The 18,617-nt window shown below is 37.6% G+C and overlaps 1 protein-coding gene and 1 non-coding gene across 2 annotated transcripts; one reads left to right on the top strand and one right to left on the bottom strand.

Annotated features, from left to right (window-relative positions):
* Positions 1-2,055: 2,055 nt before the first annotated feature.
* On the bottom strand, positions 2,056-2,163 carry LOC112711286 (small nucleolar RNA R71). The gene has a single exon (XR_003157400.1). It is a non-coding gene; the product is annotated as a small nucleolar RNA R71 (small nucleolar RNA).
* Positions 2,164-17,362: 15,199 nt separating this feature from the next.
* Positions 17,363-18,593, top strand: LOC112801956 (uncharacterized). Its single transcript, XM_025844923.3, has 4 exons — positions 17,363-17,521; positions 17,619-17,894; positions 18,083-18,244; positions 18,328-18,593. Exons 1-4 carry the CDS (start codon positions 17,507-17,509, stop codon positions 18,391-18,393), a joined length of 519 nt encoding a protein of 172 aa, XP_025700708.1. The 5' UTR covers positions 17,363-17,506; the 3' UTR covers positions 18,394-18,593.
* The last annotated feature ends 24 nt before the right edge of the window (positions 18,594-18,617 follow it).

Consider the following 18,617-nt stretch of genomic DNA (forward strand, 5'->3'; position numbering starts at 1 on the left):
TTATTTGATTTGTGAAAAGTATTGATCACAATTTCGCGCTACCAAGTTTTTGGCGCCGTTGCCGGGGATTGTTCGAGTATGGACAACTGACGGTTCATCTTGTTGCTTAGATTAGGTATTTTTCTTCAGAGTTCTTAAGAATGAATCCTAGTGTTTCAAGGTGATGTTCTTATCATCACCAAAGCTGATTGATCTTCATCAATTTAGCTCTTGAATGCAATGTTCTGCTGAAGCTTGGCTAGCCATGTCTAATTCCTTTAGACTGAAGCTTTAGACTAAACATTGCATGATTCCTGGAATTCTCATTAAGAATTTTGATATCTTTATTTTCTTTTTCCACTTTATTTTCGAAAAATCCAAAAAAAAATTTTAAAATCATAAAATCCAAAAATATTTCTTGTTTAAGTCTAGTGTCTCATTTTAAGTTTGGTGTCAATTGCATACATTCATTCATGTGTCTTAAGGATCTTCAAGTAATTCTTGATGATTTCTTACTATGGTCTTTGAATTCTCTTGACTTGAGTGTCTATGTGTCTCATATGCATTAGTGTCAGTAGTATACAAACTGCTAAGTTTGGTGTCTTGCATGCATTGATATTTGATTTTAGTTGCATTTTGATTATTCTTCATTAGTAAAAATCCAAAAATATTTTTAATTTGTGTCTTTTCAAGTCAATAATACAGAGAATTGAAGATTCAGAACATACAGCAGAGGAATTATACAGAAAAAGCTGGGCGTTCAAAACGCCCAGTGAAGAAGGACAGACTGGCATTTAAACGCCAGCCAGGGTACCTGGTTGGGCGTTTAACGCCCAAAAGTGTAGAGTTTTGGGCGTTAAACGCCAGAATATTTTCAATGCAAATTTTTTTCAAGTTTTTCAAAATCTTTTCAAAATCAAATCTTTTTCAAATCAAATCTTTTCAATCAAATCTTTTTCAAAATCAATTTCTTTCTATTTTCAAAAATACTTGCTCTCAATTAATGATTTGATTCAACATATCAAGTATGTTGCCTTTTCTGTTGAGAAAGGTTTAATGTTTGAATCATATCTTTTCTTGTTGGGCAAGTCATTACTTTTCAAAATCAAATCTTTTTAAATGTTTTTCAAATCATATCTTCTCAATCACATTTTTTTAAAACCAATCATATCTTCTTAACCACATCTTTTTCAAAATAACTTTCAATCAAATCTTTTTGATTTCTAATTTCAAAATCCTTTTTCCAAAAATCACTTGATTTCTTTTCCACCCTTGATTTTCGAAAATCACTTAAGGTTTTTCAAAATGTTTTCAAAATCTTTTACTTAATTTTCGAAAATTGCTTCCCTTCTTCTCACATCCTTCTATTTATGGACTAACACTATTCCTTAATGCAAAATTCGAACTCCATCTTCTTTGATAAGTTCGAATTTTCTACTTATTCCTTCCATTTTTCTTTTCCTCTGACACCTCAAGGAATCTCTATACTGTGACATAGAGGATTCCATATTTTCTTGTTTTCTTCTCTTTCTTATGAGCAGGAGCAAAGACAAAAGCATTCTTGTTGAGGCTGATCCTGAACCTGAAAGGACCTTGAAGCGAAAGCTAAGAGAAGCTAAGGCACAACTCTCTGTAGAGGACCTAACCGAATTCTTCAAAGAAGAAGAACACATGGCAGCCGAAAACAACAACAATGCCAACAATGTAAGGAAGGTGCTGGGTGACTTTACTGCACCTACTCCCGACTTCTATGGGAGAAGCATCTCTATCCCTGCCATTGGAGCAAACAACTTTGAGCTTAAGCCTCAATTAGTTTCTCTAATGCAACAGAATTGCAAGTTCCATGGACTTCCATTGGAAGATCCTCATCAGTTTTTAGCTGAATTCTTGCAAATCTGTGACACTGTCAAGACTAATGGGGTTGACCCTGAGGTCTACAGACTTATGCTATTCCCTTTTGCTGTAAGAGACAGAGCTAGGACATGGTTGGACTCACAACCTAAAGAAAGCCTGAACTCTTGGGAAAAGCTAGTCAATGCCTTCTTGGCAAAGTTCTTTCCACCTCAAAAATTGAGTAAGCTTAGAGTGGAAGTCCAAACCTTCAGACAGAAGGAAGGAGAATCCCTCTATGAAGCTTGGGAAAGATACAAATAGTTAATCAGAAAGTGCCCCACTGATATGCTTTCTGAATGGAGCATCATAGGTATTTTCTATGATGGTCTCTCTGAACTGTCCAAGATGTCTTTGGATAGCTCTGCTGGAGGATCTCTTCATCTGAAGAAGACGCCTACAGAAGCTCAAGAGCTGATTGAAATGGTTGCAAATAACCAATTCATGTACACTTCTGAAAGGAATCCTGTGAACAATGGGACTAGTCAGAAGAAAGGTGTTCTTGAGATTGACACTCTGAATGCCATATTGGCTCAGAATAAAATATTGACTCAGCAAGTCAATTTGATTTCTCAAAGTCTGTCTGGGATGCAAAATGCACCAAGCAGTACTAAGGAAGCTTCATCTGAGGGAGAAGTTTATTATCCTGAGAACCCTTCAATGGAAGAGGTGAATTACATGGGAGAACCCTATGGAAACACATACAATCCTTCATGGAGAAATCATCCAAATCTCTCATGGAAGGATCAACAGAGACCTCAACAAGGTTTCAACAATAATAATGGTGGAAGAAACAGGTTTAGCAATAGCAAGCCTTTTCCATCATCTTCTCAGCAACAGACAGAGAGTTCTAAGCAGAATAACTCTGACTTAGCAACCATGGTCTCTGATCTAATCAAAACCACTCAAAGTTTCATGACTGAAACAAGGTCCTCCATTAGAAATTTGGAGGCACAAGTGGGTCAGCTGAGCAAGAAAATTACTGAACTCCCTCCTAGTACTCTTCCAAGCAATACAGAAGAAAATCCAAAAGGAGAGTGCAAAGCCATCAACATGGCCGAATTTTGGGAGGAAGAAAAGGCAGTGAACGCCACTGAGGAGGACCTCAATGGACGTCCACTGGCCTCCAATGAGTTCCCAAATGAGGAACCATGGGAATCTGAGGCTCAAAATGAGACCATAAAGATTCCATTGAACTTACTTCTGCCATTCATGAGCTCTGATGAGTATTCTTCCTCTGAAGAGGATGAGTATGTCACTGAAGAGCAAGTTGCTAAATACCTTGGAGCAATCATGAAGCTAAATGACAAGTTATTTGGAAATGAGACTTGGGAGGATGAACCCCCTTTGCTCACCAAAGAATTGGATGACTTGTCTAGGCAGAAACTGCCTCAAAAGAGACAGGATCCTGGGAAGTTTTCAATACCTTGTACCATAGGCACCATGACCTTCAAGAAGGCCTTGTGTGACTTAGGGTCAAGTGTAAACCTCATGCCTCTCTCTGTAATGGAGAAGTTAGGGATCTTTGAGGTGCAAGCTGCAAAAATCTCACTAGAAATGGCAGACAATTCAAGAAAACAAGCCTATGGACTTGTAGAGGATGTTCTGGTAAAAGTTGAAGACCATTACATCCCTGCTGATTTCATAGTCCTAGAGACTGGGAAGTGCATGGATGAATCCATCATCCTTGGCAAACCCTTCCTAGCCACAGCAAAGGCTGTGATTGATGTTGATAGAGGAGAGTTGATCATTCAAGTGAATGAAGAATCCTTGGTGTTTAAGGCTCAAGGATATCCCTATGTCACCATGGAGAGGAAGCATGAAGAGCTTCTCTCAAAACAGAGCCAAACAGAGCCCCCACAGTCAAACTCTAAGTTTGGTGTTGGGAGGCCACAACCAAACTCTAAGTTTGGTGTTGAACCCCCACATTCAAACTCTAAGTTTGGTGTTGGGAGGTTCCAACATTGCTCTAAGTATCTGTGAGGCTCCATGAGAGCCCTCTGTCAAGCTACTGACATTAAAGAAGCGCTTGTTGGGAGGCAACCCAATGTTATATTTTATCTATTCTCTTTTGTTATTTTATGTCTTTTGTAGGTTGATGATCATGAGAAGTCACAAAATCAATGAAAAAAGCAAAAACAGAATGAAAAACAGAAAGAAAAACAGCACACCCTGGAGGAGAGCTTGCTGGCATTTAAACGCCAGTGAGGCTAGCTGTTGGGCGTTTAACGCCCAGTCTGGCACCATTCTGGGCGTTTAACGCCAGAAAGGGGCACCAGACTGCCGTTAAACGCCAGAAAAGGGCAAGAACTTGGCGTTAAACGCCAGAAATGGGCACCAGCCCGGCGTTTAACGCCAGAATTGGCTCAAAACGCAATTTTGCTTGCCATTTGGTGCAGGGATGACTTTTTCTTGACACCTCAGGATCTGTGGACCCCATAGGATCCCCACCTACCCCACCACTCTCTCTCTTCTTCACCCATTCACCAATCACCTCAACACCTCTTCCCCAAAAACCCTTCACCTATCAAATCCCTTCTTTCTCTACACCACTCACATCCATCCTTCATAAAACCCCACCTACCTTACCATTCAACTTCAAACCACTTTCCCACCCAAACCCTCCCTCACTTGACCGAACCCTACCCATCCCCCACTCCTATATAAACCCTTCTTCACTCTTTCATTTTCACACAACCTAAACACCACTTCTCCCCCTTTTGGCCGAACACAAAGCCACTCCCTTCTTCCTCATTTCTTCTCCTTCTACTCTCTTCTTTCTTCTTTTGCTCGAGGACGAGCAAACCTTTTAAGTTTGGTGTGGTAAAAGCATTGCTTTTTGTTTTTCCATAACCATTTATGGCATCCAAGGCCAGAGAAACCTCTAGAAAGAGGAAAGGGAAGGCAAAAGCTTCCACCTTCGAGTCATGGGAGATGGAAAGATTCATCTCAAGGGTGCATCAAGACCACTTCTATGAAGTTGTGGCCTTGAAGAAGGTGATCCCCGAGGTCCCTTTTTCACTCAAAAAGAGTGAATATCCGGAGATCCGACATGAGATCCGAAGAAGAGGTTGGGAAGTCCTTACCAACCCCATTCAACAAGTCGGAATCTTGATGGTTCAAGAGTTCTATGCCAATGCATGGATCACCAAGAACCATGACCAAAGTGTGAACCCGGATCCAAAGAATTGGCTTACTATGGTTCGGGGGAAATACTTGGTTTTTAGTCCGGAAAATGTAAGGTTGGCATTCAACTTGCCCATGATGCAAGGAGATGAACATCCTTACACTAGAAGGGTCAACTTTGATCAAAGGTTGGACCAAGTCCTCACAGTCATTTGTGAAGAGGGCGCCCAATGGAAGAGAGATTCAAGAGGGAAGCCGGTTCAATTGAGAAGGCATGACCTCAAACCCGTGGCTAGAGGATGGTTGGAGTTTATCCAACGCTCAATCATTCCCACTAGCAACCGGTCCGAAGTTACTATAGACCGGGCTATCATGATTCATAGCATCATGATTGGAGAAGAAATAGAAGTTCATGAGGTTATAGCTCAAGAACTCTATAAGGTGGCGGACAAGTCCTCTACCTTGGCAAGGTTAGCCTTTCCTCATCTCATTTGTCACCTCTGTTATTCAGTTGGAGTTGACATAGAGGGAGACATCCCCATTGATGAGGACAAGCCCATCACTAAGAAGAGGATGGAGCAAACAAGAGACCCATCTCATCATCAAATCCCTGAGATGCCTCAAGGGATGCACTTTCCTCCACAAAACTATTGGGAGCAACTAAACACCTCCCTAGGAGAATTGAGTTCCAACATGGGACAACTAAGGGTGGAGCACCAAGAACACTCCATCATCCTCCATGAAATTAGAGAAGATCAAAGAATCATGAGAGAGGAGCAACAAAGACAAGGAAGAGACATTGAGGAGCTCAAGCACTCCATAGGATCTTCAAGAGGAAGAACAAGCCGCCATCACTAAGGTGGACCCGTTCTTTAATTTCCTTGTTCTTTATTTTCCTGTTTTTCGAAAATTATGCTTATGTTTATCTATGTTTGTGTCTTGTGATCATTAGTGTCTTAGTGTCTATGCCTTAAAGCTATGAATGTCCTATGAATCCATCACCTTTCTTAAATAAAAAAAATGTGCTTAATTGAAAAAGAAAAGAATTGCATGAATTTTGAATTTTATAACAGTTTGATTATTTTGATGTGGTGGCAATACTTTTGTTTTCTGAATGTATGCTTAAACAGTGCATATGTCTTTTGAATTTGTGGTTCATGAATGTTGTCTCTTGAAAGAATGATGAAAAAGGAGACATGTTACTGAGGATCTGAAAAATCATAAAAATGACTCTTGAAGCAAGAAAAAGCAATGAAAAAAAAATCGAAAAAAAAAAGAGAGAAGGAAAAAACGAAAAAAAGAGAGAAAGAAAAAGAAAAAAGAAAAAGAGAAGAAAGAAAGAAATAAAGTTGTGATCCAAGGCAAAAAGAGTGTGCTTAAGAACCCTGGACACCTCTAATTGGGGACTCTAGCAAAGCTGAGTCACAATCTGAAAAGGTTCACTCAATTATGTGTCTGTGGCATGTATGTATCCGGTGGTTATACTGGAAGACAGAGTGCTTTGGGCCACGGCCAAGACTCAATAAGTAGCTATGTTCAAGAATCATCATACTTAACTAGGAGAATCAATAACACTATCTGGATTCTGAGTTCCTAAAGAAGCCAATCATTCTGAATTTCAAAGGATAGAGTGAGATGCCAAAACTGTTCAGAGGCAAAAAGCTAAAAGCCCCGCTCATCTAATTAATACTGATCTTCATATATGTTTTTGGAATTCATTGCATATTCTCTTCTTTTTATCTTATTTGATTTTCAGTTGCTTGAGGACAAGCAACAATTTAAGTTTGGTGTTGTGATGAGCGGATAATTTGTACGCTTTTTGGCATTGTTTTTAGTATGTTTTTAGTATGATCTAGTTAGTTTTTAGTATATTTTTATTAGTTTTTAGTTAAAATTCACTTTTCTGGACTTTACTATGAGTTTGTGTGTTTTTCTGTGATTTCAGGTATTTTCTGGCTGAAATTGAGGGACCTGAGCAAAAATCTGATTCAGAGACTAAAAAGGACTGCAGATGCTGTTGGATTCTGACCTCCCTGCACTCGAAGCGGATTTTCTGGAGCTACAGAAGCCCAATTGGCGCGCTCTCAACGGCGTTGGAAAGTAGACATCCTGGGCCTTCCAGAAATATATGATAGTCCATACTTTGCCCAAGATTTGATGGCCCAAACTGGCGTTCAAAGTCACCCTCAGGATTTCCAGCGTTAAACGCCGGAACTGGCACAAGAATGGGAGTTAAACGCCCAAACTGGCATAAAAGCTGGCGTTTAACTCCAAGAAGAGTCTCAACATGAAAATGCTTCAATGCTCAGCCCAAGCACACACCAAGTGGGCCCGAAAGTGGATTTTTATGTCATTTACTCATCTCTGTACACCCTAGGCTACTAGTTCTCTATAAGTATGACCTTTTACTATTGTATTTTCATCTTTGGATCATTTTAGAGCTTTTGATCATGTTTTTATGATTGAACCCTCTTTGGGAGGCTGGCCATTCGGCCATGCCTAGACCTTGTTCTTATGTATTTTCAACGGTGGAGTTTTTACACACCATAGATTAAGGTGTGGAGCTCTGCTGTACCTCGAGTATTAATGCAATTACTATTGTTCTTCTATTCAATTCCGCTTGTTCTTGTTCCAAGATATCACTTGTTCTTCAACTTGATGAATGTGATGATCCGTGACACTCATCATCATTCTCACCTATGAACGTGTGCCTGACAACCACCTCCGTTCTACCTTAGATTGGGTGAATATCTCTTGGATTCCTGATACACGATGCATGGTTGATCGCCTGACAACCGAGTGCTCGCCTGACAACCGAGCCAGCCATTCCGTGAGATCAGAGTCTTCGTGGTATAGGCTAGAACTGATGGCGGCATTCAAGAGAATCCGGAAGGTCTAACCTTGTCTGTGGTATTCTGAGTAGGATTCAATGATTGAATGACTGTGACGAGCTTCAAACTCCTGAAGGCGGGGCGTTAGTGACAGACGCAAAAGAATCACTAGATTCTATTCCGGCCTGATTGAGAACCGACAGATGGATAGCCGTGCCGTGACAGGGTGCGTTGAACATTTTCACTGAGAGGATGGGAGGTGGCACTGACAACGGTGAAACCCTTGCATAAGCTTGCCATGGAAAGGAGTAAGAAGGATTGGATGAAGACAGTAGGAAAGCAGAGAGACGGAAGGGACAAGCATCTTCACACGCTTATCTGAAATTCCTACCAATGAATTACATAAGTATCTCTATCTTTATCTTTATGTTTTATTCGTATATCATCATTCATATCTATTTGAGTCTGCCTGACTAAGATTTACAAGATGACCATAGCTTGCTTCATACCAATAATCTCTGTGGGATCGACCCTTACTCGCGTAAGGTTTATTACTTGGACGACCCAGTACACTTGCTGGTTAGTTGTGCGAAGTTGTGTTTATGCCATGGTATTGAATACCAAGTTTTTGGATTCATTACCGGGGATTATTTGATTTGTGAAAAGTATTGATCACAATTTCGCGCTACCATGTACACTAACCATACTGGTCTTAAATATCTACTCACAAAGCAGAATTTAAAGCCCAGGCTCATAAGATGGGTGTTGCTTCTGCAAGAGTTTGATAAAGAAATAAGAGAAAGAAAAGGGACAGAAAATCAAGTAGCTGATCACTTGTCCCGGATAGAACCAGTAGCAGGAGCGTCCCTCCCTCCTACTGAGATCTCTGAAACTTTTTCGGATGAGCAATTGTTTGCTATTCAGGAAGCTCTGTGGTTTGCAGACATTGCAGACTAGATTAAAAGCTCAGTAATAGTCAGCTAAAGACAGTAAAGAAGTTCTTGCTAGGAGGCAACCCAGTCATGAGTTTATTTTATTTGTAATTTTAATTCTAAATTAGATAATACATTTCAGTGAATGATACAGAGAAATAAAGGTTCAGGATATAAAGCAGATGAATCATAGAGAAAAGGACATCACTAGCACAAAAATGCCAATAAGGAAGGTTTCTGGCATTTAACGCCAGAAAGAAGCAGCAAGTGGGCGTTAAACGCCCAAAAATAGCAAGGACTGGGCATTAAACGCCCAAAGGAAGCATCTCCTGGGCGTTTAATGCCAGGATTGTGGGGAGGGGGTAATTTCGTTTTCACTTCAAATTTTTTCCATTTTTCATGTTTTAATTTATGATTTCTTGCATAAACATGTTACAAATTCTCATCTTTCAACTTCAAAATGCAAAAAAAATCTTAATCCTAAAAATATTTCTTCATTCTTCTTCAATCTCTTTTCAAATCTTTTTCAAAACTCATCTATCTTTTTGAATTTTTTTCAAATCCTTTTAATTTCTTCTCAAATCTTTTTCAAACTCATCATATTATCTTTTTATATTCAAAGTTATCTTTTTCAAAATCTCATCATATCTTTTGAATTTTTGAAATTGCCTCTCCTTCTATTCCTCTCCTTTCCTTTTTTTGCTTGAGGATAAGCAAACCTCTAAGTTTGGTGTGTTTTTCCGTGATCACTGAGCTAAAACTCATCAAGATCATGGCACCTAAGGGAAAACAAACCACTTCAAGAGACAAGAAAGAGAATATTCCAAAACTACTTTGTAATCAAGAGAAGTTCTTAACCAAAGAACATGCAGACCAATACCACAAAATAATGGGTCTGAAATCAGTGATCCCGGAAGTTAAATTCGATCTGAAAGAAGACGAATATCCGGAGATACAGGAGCTAAAGTGCCAGAAGCTGTCTCTTGAAGGACCAGACACCCCACAGGTTGAAGGAGCACCCATCATCTCCCAAACTAAAAGTTGTTGAGTCCTAATCTTAACCTTAAATATGCGATACCTTTTATTTTTAGGAACCTATCTGATTATTAGTAATTAGGATCTTTATTTTTATCTCCAAATAAGTTATAATCTATTTCTCTCATCATCACTAAACATGAATAAAATAATGGATTTTTTAGAATAAAGGAAGCAATTTTTAGTATTTCGAATTCTTAATAAGAAAAATTAGAATTATTTATATGTGGTTGCAATTCTTTTTATTTTCTGAATGAATGCTTGAACAGTGCATATTTTTTATAGTAAAGTTTATGAATGTTAAAATTGTTGGATCTTGAAAGAATGATGATAAAGGAGAAATGTTATTGATAATCTGGAAAAATTATGAAATTGATTCTTGAAGCAAGAAAAAGCAGTGAAAAATAAAGCTTGCGAGAAAAAAATGCGAAAAAGAAAAAAAACAACAAAAGAAAAAGAAAAAGCAAGCAGAAAAAGCCAATAGCCCCTTAAACCAAAAGGCAAGGGTAAAAAGGATCCAAGGCTTTGAGCATCAATGGATAGAAGGGCCTAAAGGAATAAAATTCTGGCCTAAGCGGCTAAATCAAGCTATCCCTAATCATGTGCTTGTGTCATGAAGGTCCACGTGAAGAGCTTGAGACTGAGTGGTTAAAGTCGTGATCCAACACAAAAGAGTGTGCCTAAGAACTCTGGACACCTCTAACTGGGGACTTTAGCAAAGCTGAGTCACAATCTGAAAAGGTTCACCCAGTTATGTGTCTGTGGCATTTATGTATCTGGTGGTAATACTGGAAAACAAAATGCTTAGGGTCACAGCCAAGACTCATAAGTAACTGTGTTCAAGAATCAACATACTGAAATAGGAGAACCAATAACATTATCTGAATTTTGAGTTCCTATGGATGCCAATCATTCTGAATTTCAAAGGATAAAGTGAGATGCCAAAACTGTTCGGAATCAAAAAGCTACTAGTCCCGCTCATCTAATTAGAATATGAGCTTCACTTAAAACTCTGAGATATTATTGCTTCTTGATTTCTTTTTATCCTATTTTATTTATCTAGTTGCTTGGGGACAAGCAACAGTTTAAGTTTGGTGTTGTGATGAGCAGATATTTTATACGCTTTTTGGAGGTATTTTCATGTAGTTTTTAGTATGTTCTAGTTAGTTTTTAGTATATTTTTATTAATTTTTAGGCAAAATTCATATTTCTGGACTTTACTATGATTTTTTGTGTTTTTCTGTGATTTCAGATTTTTTCTGGCTGAAATTGAGGGATCTAAGCAAAAATCTAATTCAGGCTGAAAAAGGACTGTTGATGCTGTTGGATTCTGACCTCCCTGCACTCGAAATAGATTTTTTGGAGCTACAGAAGTCCAATTGGTGCGCTCTCAATTGGGTTGGAAAGTAGACATCCAGGGCTTTCCAGCAATATATAATATTCTATACTTTTCTCGAAGATAAACGACGTAAGTTGGTGTTTAACGCCAGTTCCATGTTCCATTCTGGCGTTAAACGCTAGAAACAGGTTACAACCTGGCGTTTAACTCCAAAAATAGCCTATGTACGTGTAAAGCTCAAAGCTCATCCCCAGCACACACCAAGTGAGCCCCAAAAGTGGATTTATGCACCATCTATCTCAATTTACTCATTTTCTGTAAACCTAGGTTACTAGTTTAGTATAAAAACAACTTTTAGAGGTTTACTGGGTACCTCATGACATTTTAGATCTAAACTTTGTATCTTTGATGGCATCAATCTCTAAACTCCATTGTTGGGGGTGAGGAGCTCTACTGTGTCTTGATGGATTAATGCAATTATTTCTGTTTTCTATTCAAACACGCATGTTTCTATCTAAGATATTCATTCGCACTTCAATATGATGAATGTGATGATCCGTGACACTCATCACCATTCTCAATCTATGAACGCGTGCCTGACAACCACCTCCACTCTACCTTAGATTGAATGAGTATCTCTTGGATTCCCTAATCAGAGTCTATGTGGTATAAGCTAGAATCCATTGGCAGCTTTCTTGAAAATCCGGAAAGTCTAAACCTTGTCTGTGGTATTCCGAGTAGGATTCAGGGATTGAATGACTGTGACAAGCTTCAAACTTACAAGGTTTGGGCGTAATGACAGACGCAAAAGGATCAATGGGTCCTATTCCAGCATGAGTGAGAACCGACAGATGATTAGCCGTGCGGTGACAGCGCACCTGGACCATTTTCACTGAGAGGACGGATGGTAGCCATTGACAACGGTGATCCACCAACACACAGCTTGCCATAGGAGGAACCTTGCGTGCATGAAGAAGAAGGCAGAGGGAAAGCAGAGATTCAGAAGACAAAGCATCTCCAAAACTCCAACATATTCTCCATTACTGCATAACAAGTACTAATTAATCCACGCTTTTTATTTACTACCAATTAAAACTGAGATTTATTATTATCCTGACTAAGAGTTACAAGATAACCATACCTTGCTTCAAGCCACAATCTCCGTGGGATTCGACCCTTACTCACGTAAGGTATTACTTGGACGACCCAGTGCACTTGCTGGTTAGTGGTACGAATTGTGAAAAGTGTGATTTACAATTTCGTGCACCATGTATCCTCTTCTCTTGAATTCTTGGCCCCTCAGCGCAAAGCTCTAGTTGTACTCCCTTCGGTAGGACCCTCAGCAATCACTCTCTGCCACAACAGCCTTCCTTGAACATTCTTCTGCAACTCTTCTCTTGTTTACCAACTCTGAGAAAATCGGACCTCCATAGGACCCACAATACTCAAGATATCACTCCGTAATCCACCCTTATACTTTATGCATTTCCATTCTTCGAAGTCCTATAGAGCACCCAGACAAACCTTAGAAAACTAACACAACTCCTCGAACTTACTGGTGTATTCTGCCACAGACATGGAGCCATGCATCAATTGTAGCAACTCTATCTCCTTTGACGTCCTGACTGAGTTAGGAAAGTATTTCTTATAGAATTTGGACTTAAAGGCATTCCAAGGTATCACAGCGTCTTCTCGTTGCAAAAGACGTTGGGTTCCCTACCACCAATACCGAGCTTCACCCATCAGCTGGTAAGTGGCGAACTCCACACACTGGTCCTCCGGCACTTGTTGCGCTTGAAGGCTCATTCCATTGCTCGAAACCCATTGTCAGCTTCCGTCAGATTTGTAATCCCTTTAAAGATCGGTGGATTTATTTTTAGGAAGGTCGCTAAAGTCATTTGTCCATTGCCACCATTTCTGCCATTACCATACCCAGCTTATTGACCAAGTACCTCAGTGGTAGCTTGTATAGCAGAAGCCATACTCTCTAGTGCAGCCATGAAGTTCACGGGATTATTTTCAGTCATTTCGGGTCCCTCACTGTCTCTCTGTCCTTTCCCTTGATCACGTCTGCATCCATGAATCGTCATTTGGTTCCTGTTCATACCAAACAAGTGATATCCAGGTGATCAGTCTCAATATCTCAAGTCTAGTACTTCAAAGTCTCAAATGCATGCTCATGAACAAATATGCCACATATATCTGTCAAATATCCTAATTAGCGTATACACACTCCCAAAGTATGCTCAGAAGCATAGTCAGTCCGTCTCTCAGGCTTTACAGAAATGAACTACTCTAATACCATAATGTAATGCCCTACCACACAACGATTTATGCCTAGGACGTAAATCAGAGGTGATGAGGCACTACGACCTCTAAGAGGCAAAAAATACGCATATAAACACGCATCACACCCATCCGAATAAGCGCTAAACGGATATACAAGATTGAAAGATAGGATAAACTATAAATATATAGAATAGAATTTCAAAAGATACAAATATCAAGCTCCAGACTGGACCTATGAAACAAAGGCCGGTCAGAGTATATATATACATATATATATATATATATATGTATATATATATATATATATATATATGTATATATATAACCCAAAAGATTAACTCAAACTCCAAAATAAATACCCATTTTTCCAAGTCAACCTCTAAGAGGGACAAAACATAATATATACAAAGTGGAGAATCTATTTACATATATATACATAAACAAAATACAACACAAAGTCCCAAGAGTTCTTCACTTCCAAAGAGTCTTCAGAATGCTCAATGAGTTGCCTCCATACCTGCACACACAAAAAACAATATATTTATGGAATGTGAATCGAGGGTTCTCAGCATAATAAAGGTGTCCGCATAGTTAATATAAAAGGTTCCGAGAAAGTCAGAGGCATTCCTAGAACTCCAGCACTCAAACTTAAACTTAAAGTATACTAAACAGAAATTAGGTAGGTTATCTAAGGTATTCAAGTTCTAAATCTAACTTCTTCACTTTCTGTCTCCCCCAACCCTCCGAATCACCGGTGGAACTACCCTCAGCGTCACCTTTGCCAGCATGAGGGATCTCTTAGTTGTATACACATACAAAGCATACAAGAAAAACACGATTTTAAAGTAGATACAATAGTTAAATCAGGTAGTAGACAAATACGGATAATCAATTAGGCAAACCAAAATATGCATACTCAAACAAATCACACAAATGCATATGATGCATGTCTGTCCTATGGCTGATGATATCATCTGTCGGTTATATAGTCAGCCCGACATATCGTAGTAGCTAACCTTGGACAAAAACACCCCATCGCGGAGCAAGTGGATCAGAGCCACAACCCCTCGCATTCTACCCGCTTGACTCGGAGCAAGTGGATTGAGCCACTACTACTGCGTACTATCCAGACGGGTGTTTACGAACTCATCCCAGAGCAAGTGGAATAAACCACTACTGCTACTACGGCCTAGGTGTCTCAATCACTGAGCCGGAACAAGTGCGATGAACCACTACTACTGACAAGGTATCTCATTCAAAAATTCGTTCTTATTATCATTACAATTCATTCATATTCATTCAAAATTCATAATTAAACTTAGTTCTCATTATTTTTCTTTCTCATAACCAACCTCATCATTAATCACACCTCAACTTGGTCACATTTCATTGCTATTATCATTATCTTCATCAATTACTTTTTATTCAACATTATCGACATATCATTATCTAGTTATCACTTCGCAAATCCGTCTCAATATTCCTTTAACTCATCTAATCTTTTTACCTTTGTTCTAAAGTTTAAAAACTTGCTAACAGACCCTAAACAGGTATTAAAGAGGTTTGAAAAATTAGAGAGTACGTTTCAAACTTAAAAATGCCACTTTTCTAAAACAGGGTGGTCATGCGTACGCATGCCACCCCATGCATACGCACGGACTTAGATCTTGCCAATCTCATGTACGCGAGCACTTTCCGCGTACATGGGTTCTCCAAACAGAGGTGGTGGCACACGTACGCATGAACACTGCCGCATACGTACACTTTCAAAACTTGGCCTTTCATGCGTACGCATCTACCTTATGCATACGCGAGTATATGAAACAGAGAAGATTCTCGCAAACGCATGCATGGGTCCGCATATGCATGCCTCAAATTTTCCAGAAAAGCTGTTAAGTCCGCAGAAATCAATTTTACACACCCAATTTCGAATGCGCATAACTTTTTTGTTAGAATCATTTTTAATCCATTTTTTAAACATTGTAAGCTTCACAAATCCAATTTTCATTCAAAACAAATTTTTTATAGTTTGGAAGTCCGAAAGCCAAGTTATGACCCGCCAAATTTAGTCAAAAATTAGCTTTTACCAAGTTTATCAAATCTCTACTTTTCCAAAATCCTCAATCCAAAAATCAATGGTTTCATCCTCAAATGTTTCTTCTTGTCATTGTTTCTCGTTGCTCTTCCATCCTTCCTTTCACAAGCCTTCGACTTTGTGAGCCAAACCATACTCACAAAGTTTTGGGAGCTTCTCCATCTCCTCTTTGTTGTAATTGTTGTTGCTCATGACTTGTTTAGTAGAAGACACAATGAAAAAGAGGAGGGAAAGGAGGAGGGGGAGAAAAAAGAAAAAAGAAGAAAAGGTAGATAAGGAGATTTTTAGTCCCTGCAACTATTTGGAAGTGACACTTAACACTGTTACCTAACTCCTCAATGGACAACTATTTGTCTTCTGGTAGTAGGAGTCGATCTATCCATTTTTTTAATGAGTGGGACTTGGATGAGGTTTAACAATGATTAAGGTATTTACCCGTGTTTGGGAACCCGTTTGAAAGGAAGAAGAACGTTTAAATTTTTTGAAAGCTTCAACTTTTGGTTTGGCAAATTTTTTTCTCATGAACGCAGAAGTGATTTTGCTGCCAAAATCACGTTTAAAGAAGCAACTATTTGTAGCTTCTGTGTTTTCTTAACTGGCTTTTAGCCATAGATACTAATAATTTATTTACCATTTACCAACTTTATCCTTTGTATATGTTATTGTATTATTTATAAAATTTTTGTTAGTTCTATTTATATGAGTTCTATTTTCTATTATTTATTATTTATATATTTTTTCAACTATTTGTTTGACATTATACACTTTTATAATTGTGATTTTTGTGTATTATGTTTGTTATTATCTTTTTATAATATAATTTATTAATTCTATTAGGTAAAGTAAATTAAACAAAAAAATAACTGTAAATTAAAATAATAATAATAATAATAAATTATAACATACTAAAAGATGAGTACCAAAAATACTAAAAATATATTATATAAAAAGATTATCAAAAACTTTTAGATTTGTTTCAATCACTATAAAGTAAATATTTAATTTTTTTATTATTTTTAGTATTCTCTTTTATAATTGTAATTCTTGTGTACTATGTTTTAGTATATTTTTTTATAATATAGATTATGATTCCATTAAAATTAGATAAAAAATTAATCATAGATAATAATAAAATCATAAACGTTGGATTCCAAATTAATATTAAGAATAAGATTATTGAGAGTACTAGAATAAGAGTACGATGTAAAAAATACTAAAGTAATATTTAATACTTAGAAAATGTAACATTTAATACTTATATATATATATAATTTATTTTTTATTTTTATTTAAAAATATATTTTATCTATTTTTATGTTATTTATAAAATGTATTTAAATATCTAAATTAAAATAATAGGATAATATAAAAAAAATTTAAGTGGATGTCCATTTTAGTAATTTTTTATCTAAAAGTGATTTTAAATGGTATAAGTCAAACAACATTTATTTTACTATAATCCATTTTGATACAAAAATTAACAAACATAAATCACTTTAATACAGACATACTTTTAATCAAAATCAAGTTTGCAAAATCAATTTTATGCAAACTTCCGTTTGCAAACTGAAATCCAAACACAAAATTATTGTTGTTGTTATTGATGATTGACTTCTTTTGCTCTATTCATGTAGTAACTAATTTTTATAAAGCTGATATTATGGTCCTCAAAAGTCATTTTTTTTTTTTTTACGATGGAAAACGTTATAATGTAAATAAAAAAGACAAATCAGCTGGCCAAGGGCATAAGAGATCCCGGGTTGTAGCTGAAGGGTCGTTGCCCCCAACATTGCCGATGACAATAGCTTGATTATTACATTATACTATTTATTTAAAACGAAGTATAGTTTGATTCCGATCCACACAAAGATGCATAAATTTGTAACCTTCTCTTTGCTCAACTCCAACAAGTCTTTGGACTGCATCATGCTAAAGCAAAACATATAGTAACTAAATTCTCAAAAACTTTGGCTTCCTTCCTTATTCCAAGATGCCAACCAAAATGGTAAATCTATATGTTATGTTGATCATCAATGCGTTGTGTGTTTTGCACACTTTTCAAGGATGGCATAAGGTCTTAATCCCATTAGATCATGTTGTAGGTGAGTTGCAGCAGAGGTAAGGCAGTGCTAGTAAGGGTGTATGCTGAGAAGCATGGGAAGAGGAGATCATCAATTCAACAGCATCGCCACCACCACCACGTCCATCAAACATTTAGACAAGAGGCACATAGTTCTGCAAGTAAGGGATATGATAGAAGAGCAGGGTTGCTTAACTACTCGCATCAATTACGCGCGTCCGCAAAAGGAACATCTGCATCTTCCACACCCTTACTCTCCATGTCTACTAACATCCATGTTCACACAGCTCCAACCAAGGTACCAGTGACATTATAAAAACAATAGATTCACATGATCAAATAAAAAAATTTTAATGGGCTATTAAAATACTCCTTCTGATGTTTTTGTAGGTTCTGGCTTTTGATCATTCTTGTAGGGTATGCTGAAATGTATGTTAAGAATATAATATGTAGTGAAGGAGTTTCCTCCGTGTTACCGTTTTGCAGATGACCTCTCCCAAGAAAAAGCCCAATTATACTGGAACACCAACTTGCTTTGGCAATTGGAAACTATTGATTCCAAGCTTCTTAAGATCATGGTGCAATGCCCCGAAAAAGAAGAAAAAGGTGCATAGCAGATTTTTAGGAAACCGCATGAAAATTTTCCAGGTATGTAGATTAAAATATAATATATAATGGTTACATACATGGTACTAATATATGCCCCGTTTTGATACCTGTTTTATTATCAGAAAAGGAGAGGAAGGAATTTCTTTTCCAATGTGTACTCAATCAGACGGACGCGTGCTTGTGTTTAGGATCAATTTTGTTGTGGCTTTTCACTTTTCTCAATGGTGCAATATCTCGATACAGCTAAGTTTTTGTCTTACCTAACTGCCAATTATTGATAAGCACATTCAAACTGCTTGAATTGCCTCTACATTGTCATTTATAGGTGTGCTGGACCAAGACTCCAATTTATATATCTAGAAATCTTATTCAGTATTTCATTGATTTATAGCTTGCATCTCAATATAAATAA

Source organism: Arachis hypogaea, chromosome 1, assembly GCF_003086295.3.
Source record: "Arachis hypogaea cultivar Tifrunner chromosome 1, arahy.Tifrunner.gnm2.J5K5, whole genome shotgun sequence".
Lineage (NCBI taxonomy): Eukaryota > Viridiplantae > Streptophyta > Magnoliopsida > Fabales > Fabaceae > Arachis > Arachis hypogaea.